Below are 23,861 nucleotides of genomic sequence, written 5' to 3' on the forward strand. Positions count from 1 at the left end.
ATTTTGAACAATTCATTTTCCGGATTCACGCAACTGGCCATGACTAGCCTCTAGGATGCAACCTTCAGTTTTGTATTGTGTAGGGCAGCACGGTGGCGCAGTGGGTTAGCCCTGCTGTCTCACGGCGCCGAGGTCCCAGGTTTGATCCCGGCTCTGGATCACTGTCCGTGTGGAGTTTGCACATTCTCCCCTGATGTGTTAGGCAGGCTGGGTCGACATGGACTGCACTTGATGCAGTGTAGCGAGAGACAGACCTCCAACACTTGATAAGATGCAACACGATTTTATTTAACGTCTCGACTACTACACATGTTGACACTGTACTGACTTGACTGGAGACCTAGTACTAGCCTGACCAGACTTACTAGCTACCGCATGGTGTTTGCACTGTCTAGCTCACAAACTCTGACTGTCTCAGTGGCTGGGTCCCGAGAGAGCGGGAAACCTAGAGCCCTCTGGCTTTATAGTGGTAGTGTCCTGTGTGGTGATTGGCTGCTCTGTTCTGTGTGCTTACTGGTCATCATGTGTGTCAATCACTGCCTATCTGCACTCCATTATATACATAGATGTATATTATGGCATCTCCCCCTCCCCTTTTTTTAAAGATAATAAATATTAAGGTGCGTGTGCGTGTGGACTTGTATATGTGCCTGACTATATACAGAATGTGCTAAAATGAGCTTATATAGATAGGAAGGTGTCACTAGTGCAGGTATAGGGCAGATGAAATGGTAAAACGATATTTACAGAGGTCAAAACGATGAGCTATCAAGATATACAAAAGTTCAGTCTATAAATTTAGTATTTGTGGCGGGCGGTGAATTCTGGTTGATCGCCGCAAGGGTGGATCAGGGGCCACCTACACTTGGATAGGCGGGACCGCTGCCAATGCGGTGGTCGCAGGGGTCGGCAGGATTGCTGGTAGATCGGTGGCCTCATGGTAGGGTACGTCTGGAGGAAGCAGTGTGGGTGGCGGGGCACTTCGGTCAGGTAGCGGGCGTGGAACTCTATGCAGTGCCCTTCTGTTGCGTCGTAGCAAGGAGCCATCAGCCATGCAGACGAGGAACGATCTTGAGGCCACTTGCTGGACCACCACAGCTGTGGCTGACCAGCTGCTGTCAGGCAACTGTACACGAACATGATCAGTTGGGGCCAGCTCGGGGAGATCCGTGGCATGAGCGTCATATGCTGATTTCTGTTGGGCCCGAGACTGCTGCATTTTCTGTACGACCGTGAGGTGGTCAAGGTCTGGAACATGGATGGCTGGAACCATGGTCCTCAGAGTGCAATTCATGAGCATCTGCGCTGGAAACAACCCAGTGGACAGCGGGGTTGCCCTGTATGCCAGCAGCGCCAGGTTGAAGTCGGAGCCTGAGTCTGCAGCCTTGCATAGCAACCTCTTAACAATATGGACCCCTTTCTCAGCCTTCCCATTTGACTGCGGGTAGTGGGAGCTGGAGGTTACGTGACGAACATAAAATCAGACCATTCCTGGCTGTAAAAACAGGGACCGTTGTCACTCATCACCGTGAGCGGTATCCCATGTATCTTTGCAGGCTTTAATCACTGCCTTCGACGTGAGGTCGGACAGTTTCACCACTTCTGGGTAACTAGAGAAATACTCAACCAGGAGGACATAGTCACGCCCCTTGGCGTGGAAAAGGTCAACACTGACTTTGGACCATGGAGAGGTCACTATCTCATGTTGCTGCAACGTTTCTTTGGGTTGAGCTGGCTGAAATTTTTGACATGTAGGGCAGTTGAGGACCGTGTTGGCAACGTATTGGCTGATGCCCAGCCAATAGACTGCCTTCCAAGCTCTGCGTCGGCATTTCCCGACCCCCAGGTGACCCTCATGGAGCTGGCCGAGCACCATAGCTCGCATGCTCTGCGGAATCACGATCCTGTCGAGCTTCATGAGGATGACGTCCACCACCGTCAGGTCGTCTTTGACGTTGTAGAACTGGGGACACTGTCCCATCTGCCAGCCATTCATGAAGTGCTGCATCACTCGCTGTAGCAGAGGATCCTTGGTCGTTTCCTCACGAATTTGGATGACCCTCTCATCAGAGGGCGGAAGGTTGGTGGCACACAGTGCACCTGTGCGTCGATGTGGCAGATGAAGTCAGTTTTTTCACACAGTATAGTAATAGACCTGGAGAGGGCATCTGCAACAATGAGTTCTTTGCCTGGCGTGTAGACAAGTTCAAAATAGCGTCGTAGCTTGAGAAGGATTCACTGTAACCGAGGCGTCATGCCATTTAAATCCTTCTGGATTATGTGGACTAGTGGCCTGTGGTCCGACTCTACTGTGACTTTTGTGAGGCCATAAACATAGTTGTGAAACTTGTCGATTCCCGTTAGGAGGCCCAGGCATTCCTTCTCAATCTGAGCGTACCATTGCTCAGTGGGCGTCATGGCTCTGGAGGCATACGTAACTGGAGCCCAGGAAGAGAAGTCATCCCGTTGGAGGTGCACCGCCCCAATGCCGTCCTACTTGCGTCAGTGGATATCTAGGTCTCCTTGGTTGAGTTGAAGAATGCCAGAACCGGGGCTGTGGTGAGCTTTGCCCTCAGCTCACGCCATTCTTTTTCATGAACGGGCAGCCACTGGAATTCCGTCGTTTTTTTGATGGGATGGCGGAGGGCTGTGGTGTGGGACGCCATATTGGGAATGAACTTCCCGAGGAAGTTGACCATCCCTAGAAAGCGGAGGACCGCCTTCTTGTCCTCTGGGGTATTCATGGCGCTGATCGCCAAAACCTTGTCAGCATCTGGCCGCACGCCTTGCTGCGAGATGTGGTCACCAAAGAATTTGATATCTGATTGACCGAATGAACACTTGGCCCTGTTGAGCTGGAGACCATGCTCATGGATTCTGTGGAATACCTGCTTGAGGCGAACGATGTGTTCTTCGGGAGTTGTGGACCAGACTATGACATCGTCAACATACACTCGCACCCCCCCGATACCCTCCATCATCTGTTCAATAATGCGGTGAAATACCTCTGAGGCAGAGATGATGCCAAAAGGCATCCGGTTGTAGCAGTAGTGACCGAACAGGGTATTGAATGTGCACAGTTTGCGACTGGACGCGCCCAGCTGTATTTGCCAGAACCCGTTGGAGGCGTCCAGCTTCGTAAAGAATTTGGCATGAGCCATCTCGCTGGTCAAATCTTCTCGTTTTGGTATCGGGTAATGCTACCGCATGATGTTGCGGTTTAGATCCTTGGGGTCGATGTAGATCCGAAGCTCCCCTGACGGCTTCTTGACGCAGACCATGGAGCTGACCCAGTCCGTGGGTTCTGTGACCTTTGATATGATGCCCTGGTCCTGGAGTTCCTGTAATTGCTGCTTGAGGCGATCCTTGAGGGGTGCCGGCACCCGACGTGGTGCGTGAATTACAGGGGTGGCGTACGGTTTGAGCAGGATTTTGTATCGGTACGGGAGCGTGCCCATTCCATCGAATACGCTGTGGTACTGCGTGATGATGTCATCAATTTCAGCCTGGAAGTTTTCATCAGGTGAGGACGTTGCCTGTGACGATGACATGGTGTGGACTTGCTGAACCAGGTTCAGGAGTTTGCAGGCCCGAGACCGAGCAGGGATGCTCTGTCAGGTCCTACGATCTCAAACCGCAGCGTCGCTTTAATTGACTTATTGGACACTCTGAGTTGGCACGAGCCACTGGCAGCTATGGCATTGCCATTGTAGTCAAGGAGCTGGCAGGCCGGTGGAAGAATACTTGGTCTGATGCGGATGGTGTCGAGATCGGATTTCAAGATGAGGTTCGCCTATGCGCCAGTGTCCAATTTGAACCGGGTGCGAGCCTTGTTAACTGTGAGGACAGCACACCACTCGTCATCGGGATCCAAGCTGAGGATCGGGAGGTGCTTCACTATCTTGGGGAAAGGCAGCGCATGCTTCGTAATGGTGCCCACCCGGTATGGGGATATGAGGCACTCAGCATCAGGATCTGTTGGGCTGTCGGGATCGGAATCTGACATGGCCTGCTGTATTGAACGAACGCTTCCGCACCGTGGCTGGGATCGCTGGCTGCTGGGCAGTGGAGCAGATCTGCAAAGGGCTGCGTAGTGGCCAAGCTTGCCACACTGTAGATACTGTTGTGATTTTGCCAGACATTGCCGCTTTAAATGGGCGGAGCCACAATTCGGACACTTCATCACGCCAACGTCAGCGCTTTCCGTGTGCCATCACGCATGTGCAGTGCGGTCGAACGACATACGCATCCGCGCAGTCTGGTCATCTGTCTCGCCATCCTCTCGATCATGGCGCGCATGTGCAGTGGCCCGGTAAAAGCACGCGAATTGGCCACTCTCGTCGATACTTAGGCCCTGCATTTGTGTGATAGCCTGCACCGTTCCGTCTCGTGGGAGGCTAGCTTTGCATTCTCTGCCGCCCTGATGTGGGAGTACCGATTGTTAGTATGTTCGTGGACAAGTCACGTTTCGATGGCGATGGTGAGGGTGAGCTGCTTGACTTTCAGGAGCTGCTGGTGAAGGGAATCGGAGTGGACCCCAAAAACGATCTGATCCCGGATCATGGAATCAGTTGTGGAGTCATAGTTACATGACTGTGCGAGGATGTAGAGATGGGTCAAAAAGGACTGAAAAGGCTCATCCTTACCCTGAAGCCTCTGCTGGAAAACGTATAGTTCAAAGCTCTCATTCACCTCAATGTCGCAGTGGCTGTCGAACTTCAGCAGGATTATTTTAAATTTCGTCTTGTCTTCGCCTTCAGCGAATGTAAGGGAGTTGTAGATGTGGATGGCTTGATCCCCGACTGTGGAGAGGAATAGTGCGATCTTCCTGGCGTCCGATGTGGCTTCGAGATAGAGTTGGAACCATTGTTTGAAGATCTTCCAATTTGCACCGAGGTTGCCGGCGATGCGGAGGAGGGCGGAAGTTTTCCATGTCACCGGATAGCTGTTTGCTGGTCAACGCTGATTCACTCAAGGTGGGTCCGTCAAATTTCAGTATCACTCACTGGTACCATGATGTGTTGGGCTGGCTGGGTTGATGTGGACTGCACTTGATGCAGTGTAGCAAGAGACAGACCTCCAACACTTGATAAGATGTAAAACGATTTTATTTAAAGTCTTAACTACCATACATGTTCAACTGTGGGCTGACACTATGCTGACTTGACTGGAGACCTAGTACTAGCCTGACCAGACTTACTAGCTACCACATGGTGTTTGCACTGGCTAGCTCACGAACTCTGACTGTCTCAGAGGCTGGGTCCAGAGAGAGCGGGAAAACTGGTGCCCTCTGGCTTTATAGTGGTCCTGTCTGGTGATTGGCTGCTCTGTTCTGTGTGCTTACTGGTCATCCTGTGTGTCAATCACTGCCTGTCTGCACTCCATTATAGCCCTTCTAACCTGGGCGATCCCTGCATGTGAGCTGGCCAGGCCATCACAATGGTTCTGTCGAATTCCTGGGCTGGGGGTACTGGGGATGGTCAGGGCACGGGGGGAGGGGGGGAACCAGCCTATCTCCACACCCATCAGACAGAATACCGAGGCTGGGTTTAAAGGTGTTAACGGGTGTTTATTGTGCCCTAACCTCTATAACTGAACTGTGCCCTGCACCTAACTTGTGTCTAACTTTCTGGCCTTACTGGCCCTAACACTACTGTCATGAAACTTTAGCTCTTTTCTCTCCCTACAGATGCTGCCAGACCTGCTGAGATTTTCCAGCATTTTCTCTCTAATCTTTTTTAATGCTGTTTATTTAGGGATAAGTAATGACAGGACACCGAGGCCAATTCCCCTGCTCCATTTGGAATAGTGGCAACATTTGTGTCCAGCTGAGAGAGCAGACAGGGCCTCTGTTTTAACATCTCGTTCTTATGTACCATTAAAAAGCGCCACCCCCAAGGTAGCACAGTGGTTAGCACTGTTGCTTTTCAGCACCTGGGTTCCAGGTTCGTTTCCCGGCTTGGGTCACTGTATGTGCAGAGTCTGCACGTTCTCCCTGTGTCTGCATGGGTTTCCTCTGGGTGCTCCGGTTTCCTCCCACATGTCCCAAAAGACGTGCTGTTATGTGAATTGGACATTCTGAATGCTCCCTCTGTGTACCCGAACAGGCGCCGGAATGTGGCAACTAGGGGCTTTTCACAGTAACTTCATTGCAGTGTTAATGTAAGCCTAATTGTGGCAATAATGAAGTTTTTTTTTTCAAATGCGCCACCCCCTTCTGTGTTTCCCCATGGCTGTAAGTCATGTGCAAGGGTACACCAGGAATTACTCACTAGCTTCTTATCAAAGACCTCGTTCTAATCACTATCTTACTTAAGGAACAATCTCATTTATGCTGTAACATCAGATGATTGGATTCTTGGTTCTTGTGCTGAGCATGCTGGCCTGTGGTAACTCTGTACATCATAAACAGGTAGAAAGTTGGGAAATGGGCAAAGGGTGGGAATGAGGTGCTGCTTTTTGCATCCAATACTTAGAATGGTTGGAATAAGCATGAGGCGGTATGCATTTAAAATTACCCGTACTTCCTGACCCGGGATCGGAAGTCGCTTCTGATTGGTCCTGTCTGAATTTTGAGTGGCCGGAACTATGGAAAGAGTTGTTCATGGCACTGAAGTCTCAGAACCCCCAGAACCTTTCTGAATGCGACCTTTACAGCTCCATTGCCGGTCAATAGATTTCAACGGACTTCATCACCAATCTTACATCAGGAGAGCCAACTGAAAATCTGCCGCCATGTCTCAGTCAATGAACCATATGTAACAAAAAAGCCTTGGACCAACCTGCCAATCATTCCCTCGTCTGGAGACAGGCGATTGTCTTTTGTCTTCATGGATTGTTCCTTTGTGAAATGGACAAGGAGCCCAGCTAGCCACAATACCAGGCAAGCTCATCTAATTTGATCTGATGATCCTGGTTATTTAGAAGGGAATGTCAGACAGAGTTCACAAGAAACATCAACTGGGAAAATAATGTCATCATCAATGCAATTGTAGAGCAGCGCCAGTATTGTATGTGCTAATATTAGCAGCGAACAATTCCCTCACAGTCTCTGGTTCCACAAAGTCTGTAGCTAGCGACCTTACAATTGATCTTTCTCCAGTTCCAAAAGTCACATATCATTAATAATTAAAGGCTACAAATGATCTTTTACAGAGTGTTGCAGCCTGTTGATGTAATTGCCAGATAAATATTGATTATATACCGTTAACCTGTACAACCAAAATACAATATCAGACTTTCATTATTCATTTATATTACTTGTTTCATAGGATTCTTAACTTTGTTCTTCATCACCTATTCAGAATCTACTTGGTTTGATGACTGGGCACATAGCCTTTTCTAGGACTGCAGATGTGTCCTCTGTATCTGCTTGCTTGAACGCTCCACCCAAGCGTGTCTGCCCCTCTGAGCATTCCCTCCATCTCTTCAAAGTTACTGAGTGAGGTTAAATCATAGAATGGTTACAAACACAGAAGGAGGCCATTTGTCCTAGCTCTTTACAATCCAAAATTTTGGTACGCTGTTGGTGGAAGAGACTCTCGTTCGTCCCTTGTAACTTTCCATCTTGAAATCTGTCTACAATGTGAAATTACTGGTACCAGGTGTGGGCAGAAAACCATGCAACTGAAACTCTAGTATTATCTCATGCAAGTATAAGCTTATCTAATATTTTTTATCCATTAACCATAAGACCTGGATGTAAGGGAAATTATGGATAATTCCAAAGCCTTGCAAATAGTAATGGGCAGCATGGTAGCACAGTGGGTAGCACTATTGCTTCACAGGTCCAGGGTCCCAGGTTCGACTCCCGACAGTGCGGACTCTGCACATTCTCCCCGTGTCTGCATGGTTTTCCACCAGGCGCTCTGGTTTCCTCCCACATGTCCCAAAAGACATGCTGTTAGGTGAATTGGACATTCTGAATTCTCCCTCTGTGTACCAGAACAGGCCCTTGAGTGTGGCGACTGGGGGATTTTCACAGTAACATCATTGCAGTGTTAATGTAAGCCTAATTGTGACAATCAAGATTATTAAAATTATTAATGGGGCCAGTGAACATTGTTATCTGATACCTCTCGTCCACTCATAGAGAAAATAATGCTCTTTAATGTAACTGAAGCTAGAGGAACCACCAACATAACTTCAATTTACCTGAACAGATTGGGATTTTTATAAGGTTTAGTATGGCGGTTGGACTGCATGGTGGCATCGTGGTTAACACTGCTGCCTCACCCGCCGAGGACCTGGGTCACTGTCTGGGTGGAGTTTTCACATTCTCCCCGTGGCTGCGTGGGTCTCACCCCCCCCCCCCCCCCCCCCCCCCCCCCCCCCACAAGCCAAAGATGTGTAGGGTATGTGGATTGGCCATGCTAAATTGCCCTTAATTGGAAAAAAAAAATTATGTACTCCAAATTTATTTTTTATAAAGTATGGGGGTGTCCACTATACCCTATCAAATGGATAAAATGGATAACTGCACTCTACAATATCAAATGGGTACAATAGGTAAATCTAGATAATGCTGTACACAGCAAGATTTGTCCAGAATGGTAGACCCAGAAGAGATCAATTCAAAACTAATCTGTAGAAACAATAGGCTGAATTTCACAGGCCATGTGTGGGTGGGGTGACAGGCAGCTGGGCCTGTAAATTGAGGTGCCATGCCATTGGGGGAAGGCTCACTGCTGATCCACCTGCCCCAGCCCCTCCGTGATTTTACAGGCATCTGGGCACCCACTTGTGGCGCTGACGTGGGCATTTAATACTCAATTTAGGGCCTAATCCTGCTGGTGCTCCAATATAGCAGTGACAAGAGAGGCCTGCACCCAATTTAGAGCCTTGCAGGTTTAAGCCTGTGGGCTGCTGGTCAGTGTAGGATGGGCAGGATGTGTCCTTCCTAGATCCCCTGTGTGTCAATCAGAAGCCCCCTTCCCATACAATGTAAATTTTGTCAATTCAGGGCCAGAGAGAGATTTCCTGTACCCGATGGACCATTGGCCTTTCTTCTGCCACACTCTCAGGGCCACGACAACCCTCTTCACTTTCCAAGAAAGGAAGATGTTCCATCGGGGTACAGGCAATCTCTCTGGCCCTGAATTGATAGGGGATCTATTATAGTTTTGCAATGAATGCAGAGATTCTAGTTTTGCTGGTTTGTTGACGATTCCACATCCATTAAATATTAAACGGAGATGATGTGATAATGCTCCATCTGATCTTTCAGTGGGAATTTTACTAAGTGCTCAATTGGCTGGAGTTGCAGACAACTTTGTAAAACAGACGCAGGTGTAAACCAACTGTGGCTCACACAGAGAACAGTATAAATCACCCTTCTGCCGACAGCAGCACTAACCCAAGGCAAGTAATCTGAAGAATACTGCTCATTTCCACTGGGGACATTGCGAAGAGTTTTTACAATGAGGCCAACAGGAAACAGATGCTTATAAATTGTGAGTAAACAGGGGTGACACAAGTTTCCTTTTCAGAGAGTAATTGTGAAGGCTGCACAATTTATCCGCAAGCACTACATTCATTTCTAGCCTGTCTGGACTTGTGTCACAGAATTTGTTTAGAAATCCAGGTTTCATTGTAAATGATGGGCGCGATCTAATGGAAAAGTTTCTAAGTGCCGTTTGTGGCAGGTTTTGTTGGGAGTTTCCCAATGGCTCTATCGGCAAGTTCCCCACTGCTATCGAATCACACTTAGTCACCCTTTCGGGCCCTGAGGTGTTTCTTCCTGGTCAAGCCCACACTTAGAACAGAATCTAATGGAAAGGTTTGTAAGTGTTGTTTGTGGCGGGTTTTGAGCTCTGCCGACTAGTACCCACCACTATTTAATGACACTTGGTCACTTCATTTGGCCCTTGAGATTTCTCACTGGTTTAGCCCACACTTAGGGCCCAATCTAACCAAATGGAAGAGAGTCCCACAGCGAGTGCATTTAGCTGCGTGTTTCCCGGTGCTCGCAGCACTGAGAAACACATCAAACCCGACACCGGTTAGATACGGGGCCTCAGTGGGGAACATGTAGGCAAGGCCACACTTAGTCCCGTTTCCTGCACTGAGGAGACCCGCTCGTTGGAACTCCTCAGTGCATGGAGAGATCGGTATGTCATTTTTAAATGACGTCCCAATCTCCTGACCCCCCCCCGACGCGACACCTGAACACCTCCAAAGCCCCTAACTCATCTATAAGGGGTGCCCTCCCATCCCCCACCCCACCCCACCTCACGATAATATGGCACCCCCATACCTGATCCCAGTTAGTAAAATAATTCCAGCTTTACATGTTGGCAGTGCCAGCCTGGTATCCTGGCAGTACCCCTGCCAGCTAGCAATGCTATGTGGGAACCTTGGCACTTCAGTGGCACTGCCAGGATGTCAGGTTGGCACTACCAGGGTGCCAGGCTGGCACTGTCAGTGTTTCTGGCACCAACAGTGCCAGGGGTACCATCCTGCCCAGGGGGCATGCACCTAGGGCTTCCAATCCCCTGGGAAGCCACCATGAGTGCCACTCTGTCTAGTCCCCGTTTGTGGGGACCAGCACTGAACGGTGCTCACTCGACGTCTCAGAGGCGAAGGGGTTAGATACCAACGCCTCGATTCCTGAGGCAATTGCATTTTATAGTGAGAGTAACAGTCTCGCTCCAATATGCAGATTGGCCAAAATGTCACCCAGCACACATTTGGGCACTACCCCCCAAGTGATGACTTCCCATTATGCGATCTCTGAGGGTTCCCTCTTTTCATGCCATCCCACACCCCCTCTCGGGCCTCCCCCTTCTAGCACTCCCACCCTTCACCCCTCCCACCCTTCATACTTTCCCTCCACTCTCCTTTTCTGGTCATGGCTCCCTTCTGATCCTAACGCTGTTTTGGAAAGCCAAAAGTCTCATTACCCAATTAGATGATGCTTGACTGTCAGCCAAACACCCTTCCCACACTTCCTCCCCCCCCCCCAACATTTTCAATATTTCTATGTCTGGTAAAGAGAAATGTTCACATAAATAATTTTTAAACTTTTTTTTTATTGTCCTGAACATTTTTCTCCAGGGTTGAATACACCAGTGACCTGGAGATTAATCTTCAAGTCCTAGAGACTCCAGGCGAATAATAATATAACATAATAATAACAGTAAAAATAATCTTTATTGTCACAAGTAGTTTTACATCAACACTGCAATGAAGTTACTGTGAAAATCCCCTAGTTGCCACATTCTGGCGCCTGTTCGGGGACACGGAGGGAAAACTCAGAATGTCCAAATTACCTAACTTTTGGGACTTGTGGGAGGAAACCGGAGCACCGGGAGGAAACCTATGCAGACACGGGGAGAACGTGCAGACTCCGCACTGACATTGACCCAAGCCGGGAATCGAACCTGGGACCCTGGTGCTGTGAAGCAACAGTGCTAACTACTGTGCTACCGTGCTGCCCAATCCTGGAGGGTTGGCAACCCTATTATGTGTGTATACACAAATGTGTATATGGAGTGTCCGTGTGTGTGATAATGAGTTGTGTTCCATGTATACAGCAGGCGAGGATCAGTTACAGCTGCCTCAGACCTACGCTCAGGAATTCCCTTCTCTGAACTCTCGGTTTCTCTTTTTTCAGATGCTCCTTCCAACCTCCTTCTGTGACTCTGCTTAGTCGCTCCTTACATGGCTTGGTGTCAGATTCTCTTTTCCAGATATAGATGTCAAATTCTATTTGATAATTCCCCTGTGAAGCACCCTAGGGACATTTTACTATGTAAAACATGCTCTCTAAATGCAAATTTTTGTTGTTGTTTGAATGGCCACCGCACAGGGAAGCAGTTTGCCAAAGCTTATTGCCTGTCTACACACACAAGGAATGGCCATTTGACCAGAGCGTCAGGGACCTGCTACAACTTTCAATCCATAATCAACAACCAATCACTGCCTTCAGGGGGGAGAGAAATAGAACAAAACATTTCCCGCTGGAACCAGAATCTAATTTGTGCCAACTTGAGACACTTGCTTGTTGAGTTACATTGTTTTGCATTAATCGTACAAAACTGGGACAGCAGTTTTCTTGTCGTCATTCCTGGACCATTCCCTATAAATCTGCTGTAATGATGCTTTTATAGACTGGACCTGTAATGAGAAGGTAAAAGCAGTTATCCATTCACCTGATACTACATGCACTGTGTTCACTCACTCACTGAGGAAATGACACTGTTTAAGTTATATAAGAACAGAAGGACTAGGAGCAGGATTAGGCAATTCAGCCCCTTGAGGCCGCTCAATACGATCATGGCTGATCTCATCTCGGTCTCAACACCACTTTCCTGCCCGTTCTCCATAACCCTTCAACCCATTACAAATTTCAAATCTATTTATCTCCTCCTTAAATTTACTCAATGTCCCTGCATCCGCATTCTGGGGCAGTGAATTCCATAGATTCACTACCTTTTGAGAGAAGTAATTTCTCCTCATATTTGTTTTAATTCTGTTACCCCTTATCCTACCTCTCATTCTAGATTGCCCCACAAGAGGCAACATCTGCTTTATGTCTACTTTGTCAGTACCTTTTATCATCTTATGTATCTCAATTAGATCTCCACTCATCCATCTAAACTGAAGACAGTATTGGCATAAACTGCTCAACCTCTCTTCATAAGCACTGTTGCTTCACAGTGCCAGGGTCCCAGGTTTGATTCCTGCTTGGGCCACTGTCTGTGCGGAGTCTGCACGTTCTCCCCGTGCCTGCGTGGGTTTCCTCCGGGTGCTCCGGTTTCCTCCCACAAGTCTCGAATGACATGCTGTTAGATGAAGTGGACATTCTGAATTCTCCCTCAGTGTACCCAATCAGGCACCGGAATGTGGTGACGAGGGGATTTTCACAGTAACTTCATTGCAGTGTTAATGTAAACCTACTTGTGACAAGAATAAAGAATTATTATTACCTGAACCAGAATGGTATGAACATCCCTGTGGGTGGATTCGCTAGTGCTGTTGGGAGAGATTAATATTTGTTCGGCAGGGGGAGGGGGACACAGACAGTTTTTTAAAAATATATTTTTTTATGTGTTTTCTGAACATAATAGAGTTTTACACATAAATAAAAAACACAAAACAGAATAACAGAAGAACCCTCCACACGCTCTGCCAACCAACACACATATTCGACAGGTTCGACACCCCAAATATGGCCCCCTAGGGACTGGGCTCCAAATCCAAGTGCAGGATCGTCGACATGGTGCTGAAAAGAGATCTCAAAAATTTTTCCGACTTCTGGCAGGATCAGAACACATGTACATGGTTGGCCAGGCCCCTCCCACACTTCTCGCAAGTGCCCTCCACCACCTCAAACAACCGGCTCATCCGCGACCTTGTCAGGTGTGCCCTGTGCATCACCTTTAACTGTATTAACCCCAGCCTCGCACACAAAGTTGAGGCATTCACCCTCCACAACACCTCACACCAAAACCCCTACTCCAACGCCACACCCAACTCCTCCTCCCACACGACCTTGACCCCCTCCAATGACACCGTATCCTCCTCCAGAAGACTCCCAGAAATCGCCGAGATGACCCCCCCTCCCCCCACCAATCCCAACACCGATCACACCCTCACCAATAACGAGGAGGAGTGTCACCGGAAACATCGGGGAAACTCTCCTTGCAAAATTCTGCATTATACCTAAAGGCTTCCCCCTGCAAAATCCCAAACTTCTCTGTCAACTCTGGCAAGCTCGCAAACCGCTCTTCCAGAAATACATCCTTCATTTCCACCACCCCGCCTCCTCCCAGCCCCAAAACCTAGCATCCAACCTCGCCGGCTCAAATACATGATTCTCTCAGCTAAGAATCAGCTTCAACCCCGCCCCAACTTAAAATGCTGCCAAAATTGCCTCCATATCATCAGTGTGGCCACCACCACCAGACTACCAGAATATTTCGCTGGGGCAGCACCATTATATACTGTTGCCAGTGCCCAAACCCTAGCCCCCTACAACCGCCTGCCTCCATCCTCACCCACATTGCCTCCAGCTTCCTATCCCAGCCCCACACCTTCTCGGCATTCGCCGCCCAATAATAATACATCAGGTTCGGCAGTGCCAAACCCCTTGATTTTCGCCCTCTCTGAAGCATCATCTTCAGAATCCTCGCTACCGTAACTGCCCAGTCAAATGGCAAAATCAACCATTCCATCCCGTAAAAAATGCATTTGGCAGGAAGACTGGTAAACAGTGGAATAAGAATAAAAATGGCAAAACATTCAACTTTACTGCCTGTACCCGGCCTACCAATGTTAGGGGGAGGCAATCCTACCTCAAACGATCCGCCTTGGCCCTTCCCACCAGGCTCATAAAATTCAATTTATGGAGCCAGGTCCAATCTCAAACCACCCGCACCCCCAGGTACCTGAAGTGAGTAGTCACCGAAACGGCAAATCCCCCCAGGCCAACTCCCAACCCCAGCGGGGGAATCAGAAAGCATTAACTGTATTTGGAGTATTGTGTGCAGTTCTGGTCGCCACATTATAGGAAGGATGTGGAAGCATTGGAAAGGGTAAAGAGGAGATTTACAAGAATGTTGCCTGGTATGGAGGGAAGATCATATGAGGAAAGGCTGAAGGACTTGAGGCTGTTTTCGTTAGAGAGAAGAAGGTTAAGAGGGGACTTAATAGAGGCATACAAGATGATCAGAGGATTAGATAGGGTGGACATCGAGAGCCTTTTTCCTCGGATGGTGATGTCCAGCACGAGGGGACATAGCTTTAAATTGAGGGGAGATAGATATAGGACAGATGTCAGAGGTAGGTTCTTTACTCAGAGAGTAGTAAGGGCGTGGAATGCCCTGCCTGCAACAGTAGTGGACTCGCCAACACTAAATGCATTCAAATGGTCATTGGATAGGCATATGGACGATAAGGGAATAGTGTAGAGGGACTTTAGAAGGGTTTCACATGTCGGCGCAACATCGTGGGCCGAAGGGCCTGTACGGCGCTGTAATGTTATATATATATATGTTCTCCAAATTCAATTTATATCCCGAAAAGCCCCAAAACGCTTAAGCAGCACCATTATATCCCCCACCATGAGAAACAGGTTGGAAATATACAACAAAAGGTAATTGGCATACAGGGACACCCTATGCTCTACCCCCACTCACTATCCCCCCCCCCCCCCCCCCCCACTTATCCAAGCTCCTCAGTGCAATAGCCAAGAGCTCTATTGCCAGCGCAAACAAAATAGGGGACATGGGACACCCCTGTCTTGTTCCCCTATGCAGCTGAATATATCCTGAGTTCACCACATTCATGTGAACACTCGCCTTTGGTTCCTTATACAACAATTTGGCCAACGCCACAAACTTAGGCCTATTCCCAAACCACTCCAACACCATAAACAAATAACTCTTCTCCACTCGATCAAATGCCTTCTCCGCATCCAGCACTCCTACCACCTCCTGTTCCCCTTTCTAATGAGCACCACATTAAATAAGCGCATACATTCTAGGATAACTGCCTCCCCTTTACAAACCTGTCTGATCCTCCCCAACCACCTGCAGAGGTACTCCTCCAGCCTAAGCGACAACACTTTGGCAAGAATCTTGGCATCCACATTCAACAGAAATATTGGCCAATATGACCCACACTCCACTAGGTCCTTACCCTTTTGTAACAAAAGCGAAATAGATGCCTGTCCATCGTCTCCGGAAGTGACCGTCGTTACCGCATCCTCAACAATCTCCACCAACAGCGACGCCAGCCTGTCCGAAAACTGTTATAAAATTCCATCAGGAACCCATCCGGCCCTGGAGCTTTACCCATTTGCATTTTCCCTATCGCTGCGACCGATACAATCTCTGATAAAACTCCTCAAATGCCCTATTTACCTGCTCTGGCGCAGTCACCATCCCCCGCACCCAATCACAGACCTGAAAAATCTCCCAGGAGGCCGCCTATCAGCGGAGCTGTCCCACCAGCAAGCGACTGGTCTTAAGAACATAAGAACTAGGAGCAGGAGTAGGCCATCTGGCCCCTCGAGCCTGCTCCGCCATTCAATTAGATCATGGCTGATCTTTTGTGGACTCAGCTCCACTTTCCGGCCCGAACACCATAACCCTTAATCCCTTTATTCTTCAAAAAACTATCTATCTTTACCTTAAAAACATGTAATGAAGGAGCCTCAACTGCTTCACTGGGCAAGGAATTCCATAGATTCACAACCCTTTGGGTGAAGACGTTCCTCCTAAACTCAGTCCTAAATCTACTTCCCCTTATTTGAGGCTATGTCCCCTAGTTCTGCTGTCACCCGCCAGTGGAAACAACCTGCCCGCATCTATCCTATCTATTCCCTTCATAATTTTAAATGTTTCTATAAGATCCCCCCTCATCCTTCTAAATTCCAACGAGTACAGTCCCAGTCTACTCAACCTCTCCTCATAATCCAACCCCTTCAGCTCTGGGATTAACCTAGTGAATCTCCACTGCACACCCTCCAGCGCCAGTACGTCCTTTCTCAAGTAAGGAGACCAAAACTGAACACAATACTCCAGGTGTGGCCGCACTAACACCTTATACAATTGCAACATAACCTCCCTAGTCTTAAACTCCATCCCTCTAGCAATGAAGGACAAAATTCCATTTGCCTTCTTCTCCCCATACTCACGCAATCCCAAACCAATACACAAATACCACTGCCTCCAACCTCACCTCCAGGTTCTGCTTGGCCCATCATAGTTCTTGGTGGATCATTCGCCTTTGGCTTTGGCCGGAGCAACTGATTGGGGTGACATGGTAGCACAGTGGTTAACACCGTTGCTTCACAGCTCCAGAGACCTGGGTTCCATTCCCGGCTTGGGTCACTGTCTGTGCGGAGTCTGCACATTCTCCCCGTGCCTGCATGTGTTTCCTCTGGGTGTTCCGGTTTCCTCCCACAAGTCCCGAAAGATGTGCTTGTTAGTTATCTTGGACACTGCATTCTCCCTCCTTTTACCCGAACAGGCACTGGAATGTGGCGACTAGGGGCTTTTCACAGTAGCTTCATTGCAATGTTAATGTAAGTCTACTTGTGACAATGATGATAAAGATGAGCCCTATCCAGCACAAAGAGGGAGGTGACCTCTTCCTCCCCCAACAATTTGGTGAATATCTCTGAAAAGTGCTCCATCGGCCTCAGGCCCCTCAGCCCCTCAGGCAGTCCCACAAACCACAAATTCTGCCACCATGACCTGTTCTCCAGGTCTTTTACTTTGACTCTCAGCCCTTTATCACTTTCCTCCACCTTTAGCACCTCCTCTTCAGTGAGGTGAGAGCTGGTCGCTGTTCCATGTCAATGCCTCCTCCACCCCTTTCAACACCTCACCATGCTCCCGCACCGTCTCCGTCTTTCCAAGAGCCTCCTTTATCGGGGCCGGAGTATCTTCCACCAACTGTTTGATGTTTCCCATCATCTCCTTCCCATGCCACTCAAAATGCTTAGCAAACATCGCTCAAACTCCACCATCATCACCTTGGCCAGGGTGTTCACCGTAAGTGTTCACCGCCATTCGAGACTTGTGGGAGGAAACTAGAGCACCCGGAGGAAATCCACACAGACACGGGGAGAACGTGCAGACTCCGCACAGACAGTGACCCAGCGGGGAATCGAATCTGGGACCCTGGCACTGTGAAGCAACAGTGTTTATGAACGAGAACTCTGGTGGGAGCCACCCAACCTGCGACCTCCACCTTCATGTCACCACTGGAAGTCCCCCACAGTTATACAATAGGGACACAGCATGTTGAATTTCAAGGGAGTACAGCGAGGTTGGATGGTATATACTTTAATGCTAGGAGTATCATAGGTACGACAGATGAGTTAAGAGCATGTATTGATGCGTGGAATTGTGATGTTGTTGCCAGCACAGAGACGTGGTTGAGGGAGGGGCAGGGCTGGCAGCTCAACATACCAGGGTATAGGATCTTCAGACAGGACAGGGAAGGGTGTAAATGAGGAGGTGGTGTTCTAATACTATTTAAGGTTCTGTTACTGCAGTAAGGAGGAATGATATCTTGGAAGCATCTTCCAATGAGGTTTTGTGGGTAGAGTTTAGGAATAAAAAGGGAGCAGTCACACTGCTGGGAGTGTATTATAGACCACCAAATAGTGAGTGGGCAATAGAGAAGCAGATATGTGGACAATTCACTGAGGTGTGTAAAAACAATAATAGAGTAAATATATTAGGGGACTTTAAATTCCCCAACATTAACTGGGATTGCCATATTGCAAAGGGTTTAGAGAAAACAGATTCATTCAAATGTATACAAGAGAGCTTTTTTATATCAACAAGGGATGGTGCAGGACTGGACCTGATTCTGGGGAACGAAGCCAGGCAGGTGTTTGAGGGAGCAGTGGGGGAGCATTTTAGTGTTAGCAACCTCAACATGGTACAAATCAAATTTGTTATGGAAAAGAAAAAAGAGGATCTGCAAAAAAAAAAGGTTTTTGGATTGGCGGAAGCCTGATTCTTTTGACGCAAGGCAGCATCTGGCCAAAGTAGACTACAAACAGCTACTTTTAAGTAAACTACAGAAGAAGTGTAGGGGGCGTACTCAATGGAATTGGCGAAAGTGCAGGCCAACATGTTCCTTTTAGAGTGCAATGTAGGGGGGGATTGGGAATGGACAATTTGGGGATTGGGAGTGGACAGTTTGTGGGGATTGGGAGTGGACAGTTTGGGGGGATTGGGAATGGACAGTTTGGGGGGATTCGGAGTCGACAGTTTGGGGGGGATTGGGAATGGACAGTTTGGGGGGATTGGGAATGGACAGTTTGGGGGGATTCGGAGTCGACAGTTTGGGGGGGATTGGGAATGGACAGTTTGGGGGGATTGGGACTGGACAGTTTGTGGGATTGGGAGTGGACGGTTTGGGAAGGATTGGGAGTGGACTGTTTGGGGACTGGGAATGGACAGTTTGGGGGATTGGGAATGGACAGTTTGGGGGGATTGGGAGTGGACAGTTTGAAGGGATTGGGACTGGACAGTTTGTGTGATTGGGAATGGACAGTTTGTGGGATTGGGAATGGACAGTTTGGGGGGGTTGGGAGTGGACAGTTTGAGAGGATTAGGAGTGGACAGTTTGTGGGATTGGGAGTGGACAGTTTGGGAAGGATTGGGAGTGGACAGTTTGGGGGGGTTGGGAGTGGACAGTTTGGGGGGATTGAGACTGGACAGTTTGTGGGATTGGGAGTGGACAGTTTGGGAAGGATTGGGAGTGGACTGTTTGGGGATTGGGAATGGACAGTTTTGGGGCATTAGGAATGGGCAGTTTGGGGGGATTGGGAGTGGACAGTTTGAGGGGATTGGGAGTGGACAGTTTGGGAAGGATTGGCAGTGGACAGTTTGGGGGGGATTGGGAATGGACAGTTTGGGGGGATTGGGAATGGACAGTTTGGGGATTGGGAGTAGACAGTTTGGGGGGATTGGGAGTGGACAGTTTGGGGATTGGGAGTAGACAGTTTGGGGGGATTGGGAGTGGACAGTTTTAGGGGATTAGGAATGGACAGTTTGGGGGGATTGGGAGTGGACAGTTTGGGGGGGATTGAGAATGGACAGTTTGGAGGTGATTGGGAATGGACAGTTTGAGGGGATTGGGAGTGGACAGTTTGAGGGGATTGGGAGTGGACAGTTTGGGGGGATTGGGAATGGACAGTTTGGGGGTGATTGGGACTGGACAGTTTGGCGGATTGGGAATGGACAGTTTGGGGGATTGGGAATGGACAGTTTGGGGGGATTGGGATTGGACAGTTTGTGGGAATTGGAAATGGACAGTTTGGGGGGTATTGGGAATGGACAGTTTGGGGGGATTCGAAGTCGACAGTTTGGGGGGATTGGGAATGGACAGTTTGGGGAGGATTATGAGTGGACAGTTTGGGGGTGATTGGGATTGGACAGTTTGGGGGCATTGGGAATGGACATTTTTGGGGATTGGGAATGGACAGTTTGGGGAGGATTGGGATTGGACAGTTTGGGGGCATTGGGAATGGACATTTTTGGGGATTGGGAATGGACAGTTTCGGGAGGCTTGGGAATGGACATTTTTGAGGATTGGGAGTGAACATTTTGGGGGGATTGGGAATTGACATTTTGGGGGGATTGGGGTGGACAGTTTGGGGGGATTGGGAATGGACATTTTTGGGGAGGATTGGGAATGGACAGTTTGGGGGGGATTGGGAGTGGACAGTTTGGGGGGATTGGGGGTGGACAGTTTGGGGGGATTGGGAATGGACAGTTTGGGGGATTGGGAATGGACAGTTTGGGGGTGATTGGGAATGGGATTGGGAATCGTTCTCCCCGTGTCTGCGTGCGTTTCTTCTGGGTGCTCTGGTTTCCTCCCACAGTCCAAAATGTGCAGGTTAGTTGGATTGGCCATGCTAAATTGTCCTTAGTGACCAAAAATGTTGGGTTGTTATTGGGTTACGAGGATAAGGTGGAGGTGTGGGCTTAGGTGGAGTGCTCTTTCCAAGGGCGGTGCAGACTCGATGGGCTGAATGGCCTCCATTTGCACTGTAAATTCTGTGACAGTTTGGGAAGGATTGTGAGTGGACAGTTTGGGGGGAGGTGAGGTAGGGGAGGTGTTGTAAATGCACAGTTCGGTGACAGCATTGCTAGTTCAAGGCCGTTGCTGGGTTTTGAATGGAATCGATGTGGAGCTGCGGCAGGACCAACCTGCTGTATAATGAGAGTGAGTTGGGCGCCTTTGCTGGCGGCTTGCGGCTGACTCACCTCTCTCAGTGTGTCAGAGGATGTCCACTCCGGGACTGGCAGCCCGCACTCTGACGGATCGCTCGCTCCCTCTGCCACCACCGTACAAACAGGCACAGCAAGAAAGACCATCCCTTGGTCCCCGTCCTCCTGCTCTTCCCCAACTATTGTCAGCACAGACAGTGCCAGCCTGTTAATGACCATTCATTGACACCGAGAGCCTATCTGCGGTAAAGCAGGGCATGTCTGCAGAGGATAGCAATGTGAAGAGACAAGGTAAGAACAGACTGAACTAGCATCAGCGATTCCGATCATCCTCGGCTAGTTTATTCCAGGGGCTCCGATCTGGGGATGCCGGTAAATCCGCCCATAGAGTCTGAAATGTTCTAACACACCGCGCCGGGCCATCAATCCGCTGTGAAAAAGAGTATTAAAGAGGTTACAGGAAAAAAAAAGATATAGAAATGTTGACGTGTGTGACTGATTAAATAACATTTGGATTGTGTCTGTAAATGTGACATCCCTGTGTTGTGTGTGGCTCACCCCACCCATGCGTTTAGATGGGGAATTCTTGATTTAAAAATCTTTAAAATACTTTACCAGCTACTTGTAGTAGATTCCCGTCCCCCATTTCCCTCGTTTTTACCTCCCCCCTCGCAGTTTCCAAACATCTTTCTGTTGTATAGACCTTAAACTCAAAAGACTGACGCCCTTCTGGAATAATACATTATCTGTGGATTAGTAGAGAAGACAGTTTGATGCCAACAGGGGCTAGTTGTTGGGGGGGGGGGGGGGGGATGTGGGGTTTTACTCAACTTTAGCCTAACTGTTTGTGGAAACAGTCAAATCTGTAATGAACTTGTATTCATTCATACAACACTTTCCAAGCGTCACTTTCCGACATTTACAGGCAGTTTTTTTCTCCTGAAATGCAAGTACTGGAGTCGTTTCACATAAACGGCAAGTGGTGTGTTTTTTGAGACGTGATGCCTACGGGAGAAATGTTGGTAAAAATATTAAATTCGATCTTTCGCATCTCCTGAATCATCTCTGGTCCCAGTGGCAGTGCGCTGCGGCACTATAGCAACTCCTGCTGTAGCTCCAATGAAGATTACATGCTGTGTGTGTCCTGCAGTGAGATACGGAAGGAGCCCGCGCCAAAGGAGACAAAGTGAGACAGACTGCTATTTTCTAAAGATAGACAAGAGCCTTGGCGGAAATGCAAGCATTGTATTATCGAGGAAAGAGAATGGCTTCCGTAAGGGTTGGCCAGGATTAGATTCCTTCCCATTTGGAGTTGACTTCAGTATCTTTTAAGTACTGTCATCACGGGCCATTAGTTAATATTACTCAGCAAACAATGAAACGTAAAAATCCGAAATCATTTGGAAGTGAAAAGCATTAAGAAGCGCCAGAAGGCAGACATGCACATTTTATATGCGCACTTTCATTCAAACAGAGAAGAGAAGGAGCGCCCAGATGCACAGTATTTACTAATTGAAGACTCCAATGTATTGTACACATTGAAGGCTCACATCAGTGCTGAATACTTATTAATAGAGAACCAAATTTCGACAACATGGTGATTCAGCAGCCAAATTGCAGCACCTGTTGGTGAAACACGTCAATGAACAATTCTAATGAATGGAGAATCCAAATTCATTATAGTTACTCAGTGGGTAGCCAAAAACACAATATTAACTCTTAAGAGCTTTGACAAAGAGTCATCGGACTCGAAACGTTGGCTCTTTTCTCTCCCTACAGATGCTGCCAGACCTGCTGAGATTTTCCAGCATTTTCTCTTTCGTTTCAGATTCCAGCATTCGCAGTAATTTGCTTTTATTAATTCTTAGAGTCTTCCAACCCATGTGACAGTTGGAAGACCCAAACAGTGGTGTCTATGGCTGGAGTACCTCATTATACATACTTACTGTTATAGGGATAGAGAGGGGATTCACTATTGGCCAATGTCGAAATCGGGAAATGCAATTGGGGGAAGAATTGATTCTGATGCCGAAACCACTGCGACCGCCGATTTGACGCCAAATCGCAATTCTCCGTCGACACTGTTGGCATATCATTAGCGAACCGACCCGGTATTCTCCGGGGTCACTGCTATTCTCCCCCTCTGATGAACAGAATTCCCAATGGCGCGGTTCACTTATGCTTTTAAAAATTGTGAAACCGGCGTTGTGGCTGAAGAGGGAGAGAGGAGAGGTAGGACACACAGAGGAGCAACTGTGGGCTGCTGGCCGGACACTGGCCGAGCTGGCTGGGGTTCGGGGTGGGGGTGGGGGGCCTGCCAGGGCAGGGGTGGTGGTGACGGGGGGAACGGGCTGAGTGGCTGTGTGACTTTCCACAGAACTGGGGTGGTGTCCAGGCATAGATCGCGCTTGGCATGGCCGTCCAGGCAGCCATCTTGCTGCACACCCACTGACCACCCACCTTGGTCCCTGATTCTGCAGAGTGATACTGCCATATGGGTGCCACCCCCCCCCCCCCCCCCACACACAGCCCCAGCCCCTACACCACACCACCCCCGCATCTCACCTTCCATCATACCATCCCCCTGGCTGCTGGCCGTCACCCACTGGTGGGGGAATCACAGGGCAACTCCCACAGTAACCCCTATGGGTTGCTGGGCAGGTCTGCGGAGCATACCTCTGGCATGGACAGCGATAGCCAATGGTACCACTGGTAGAAGAGAGGGGTGCCAGGGCCAGAGTTCCGATGGTGCCGGAGTATCTGAGCTTATAGCATGTAATGAGGAGGTATCTGAGCCTGTAATGCTTACTGATGAAGTATATGATTGACGGCACGGTAGCACAGTGGTTTGCACGGTTGCTTCACAGTGCCAGGGTCCCAGGGTCGATTCCCGGCTTGATCACTGTCCGTGTGGAGTTTGCACGTTCTCCCCGTGTCTGTGTCGTTTTCCACCAGGAGCTCTGGTTTCCTCCCACAAGTCCTGAAAGACGTGCTGTTAGGTAATTTGGACATTCTGAATTCTCCCTCCGTGTACCCGAACAGGTGCCGGAATGTGGCGACTAGGGGCTTTTCATTGTAACTTCATTGCAGTATCAATGTAAGCGTACTTGTGACAATAAAGAGTATTTTATTATATGAGTCTATAGACTTACTGAT

General features: G+C 48.8%; 1 protein-coding gene across 1 annotated transcript in view; it reads left to right on the forward strand.

The window, feature by feature from the left end:
• Positions 1-20,750: 20,750 nt before the first annotated feature.
• Positions 20,751-23,861, forward strand: part of exoc3l1 (exocyst complex component 3-like 1) — a 147,291-nt gene continuing 144,180 nt past the window's right edge. The window contains exon 1 of the mRNA XM_038807064.1: positions 20,751-20,996. Within this exon, the coding sequence (XP_038662992.1) occupies positions 20,963-20,996 (34 nt within the window). The 5' untranslated portion in view covers positions 20,751-20,962. The remainder of the gene's footprint in view (positions 20,997-23,861) is intronic.

The sequence above is a fragment of the Scyliorhinus canicula genome, chromosome 9 (genome assembly GCF_902713615.1).
Source record: "Scyliorhinus canicula chromosome 9, sScyCan1.1, whole genome shotgun sequence".
Lineage (NCBI taxonomy): Eukaryota > Metazoa > Chordata > Chondrichthyes > Carcharhiniformes > Scyliorhinidae > Scyliorhinus > Scyliorhinus canicula.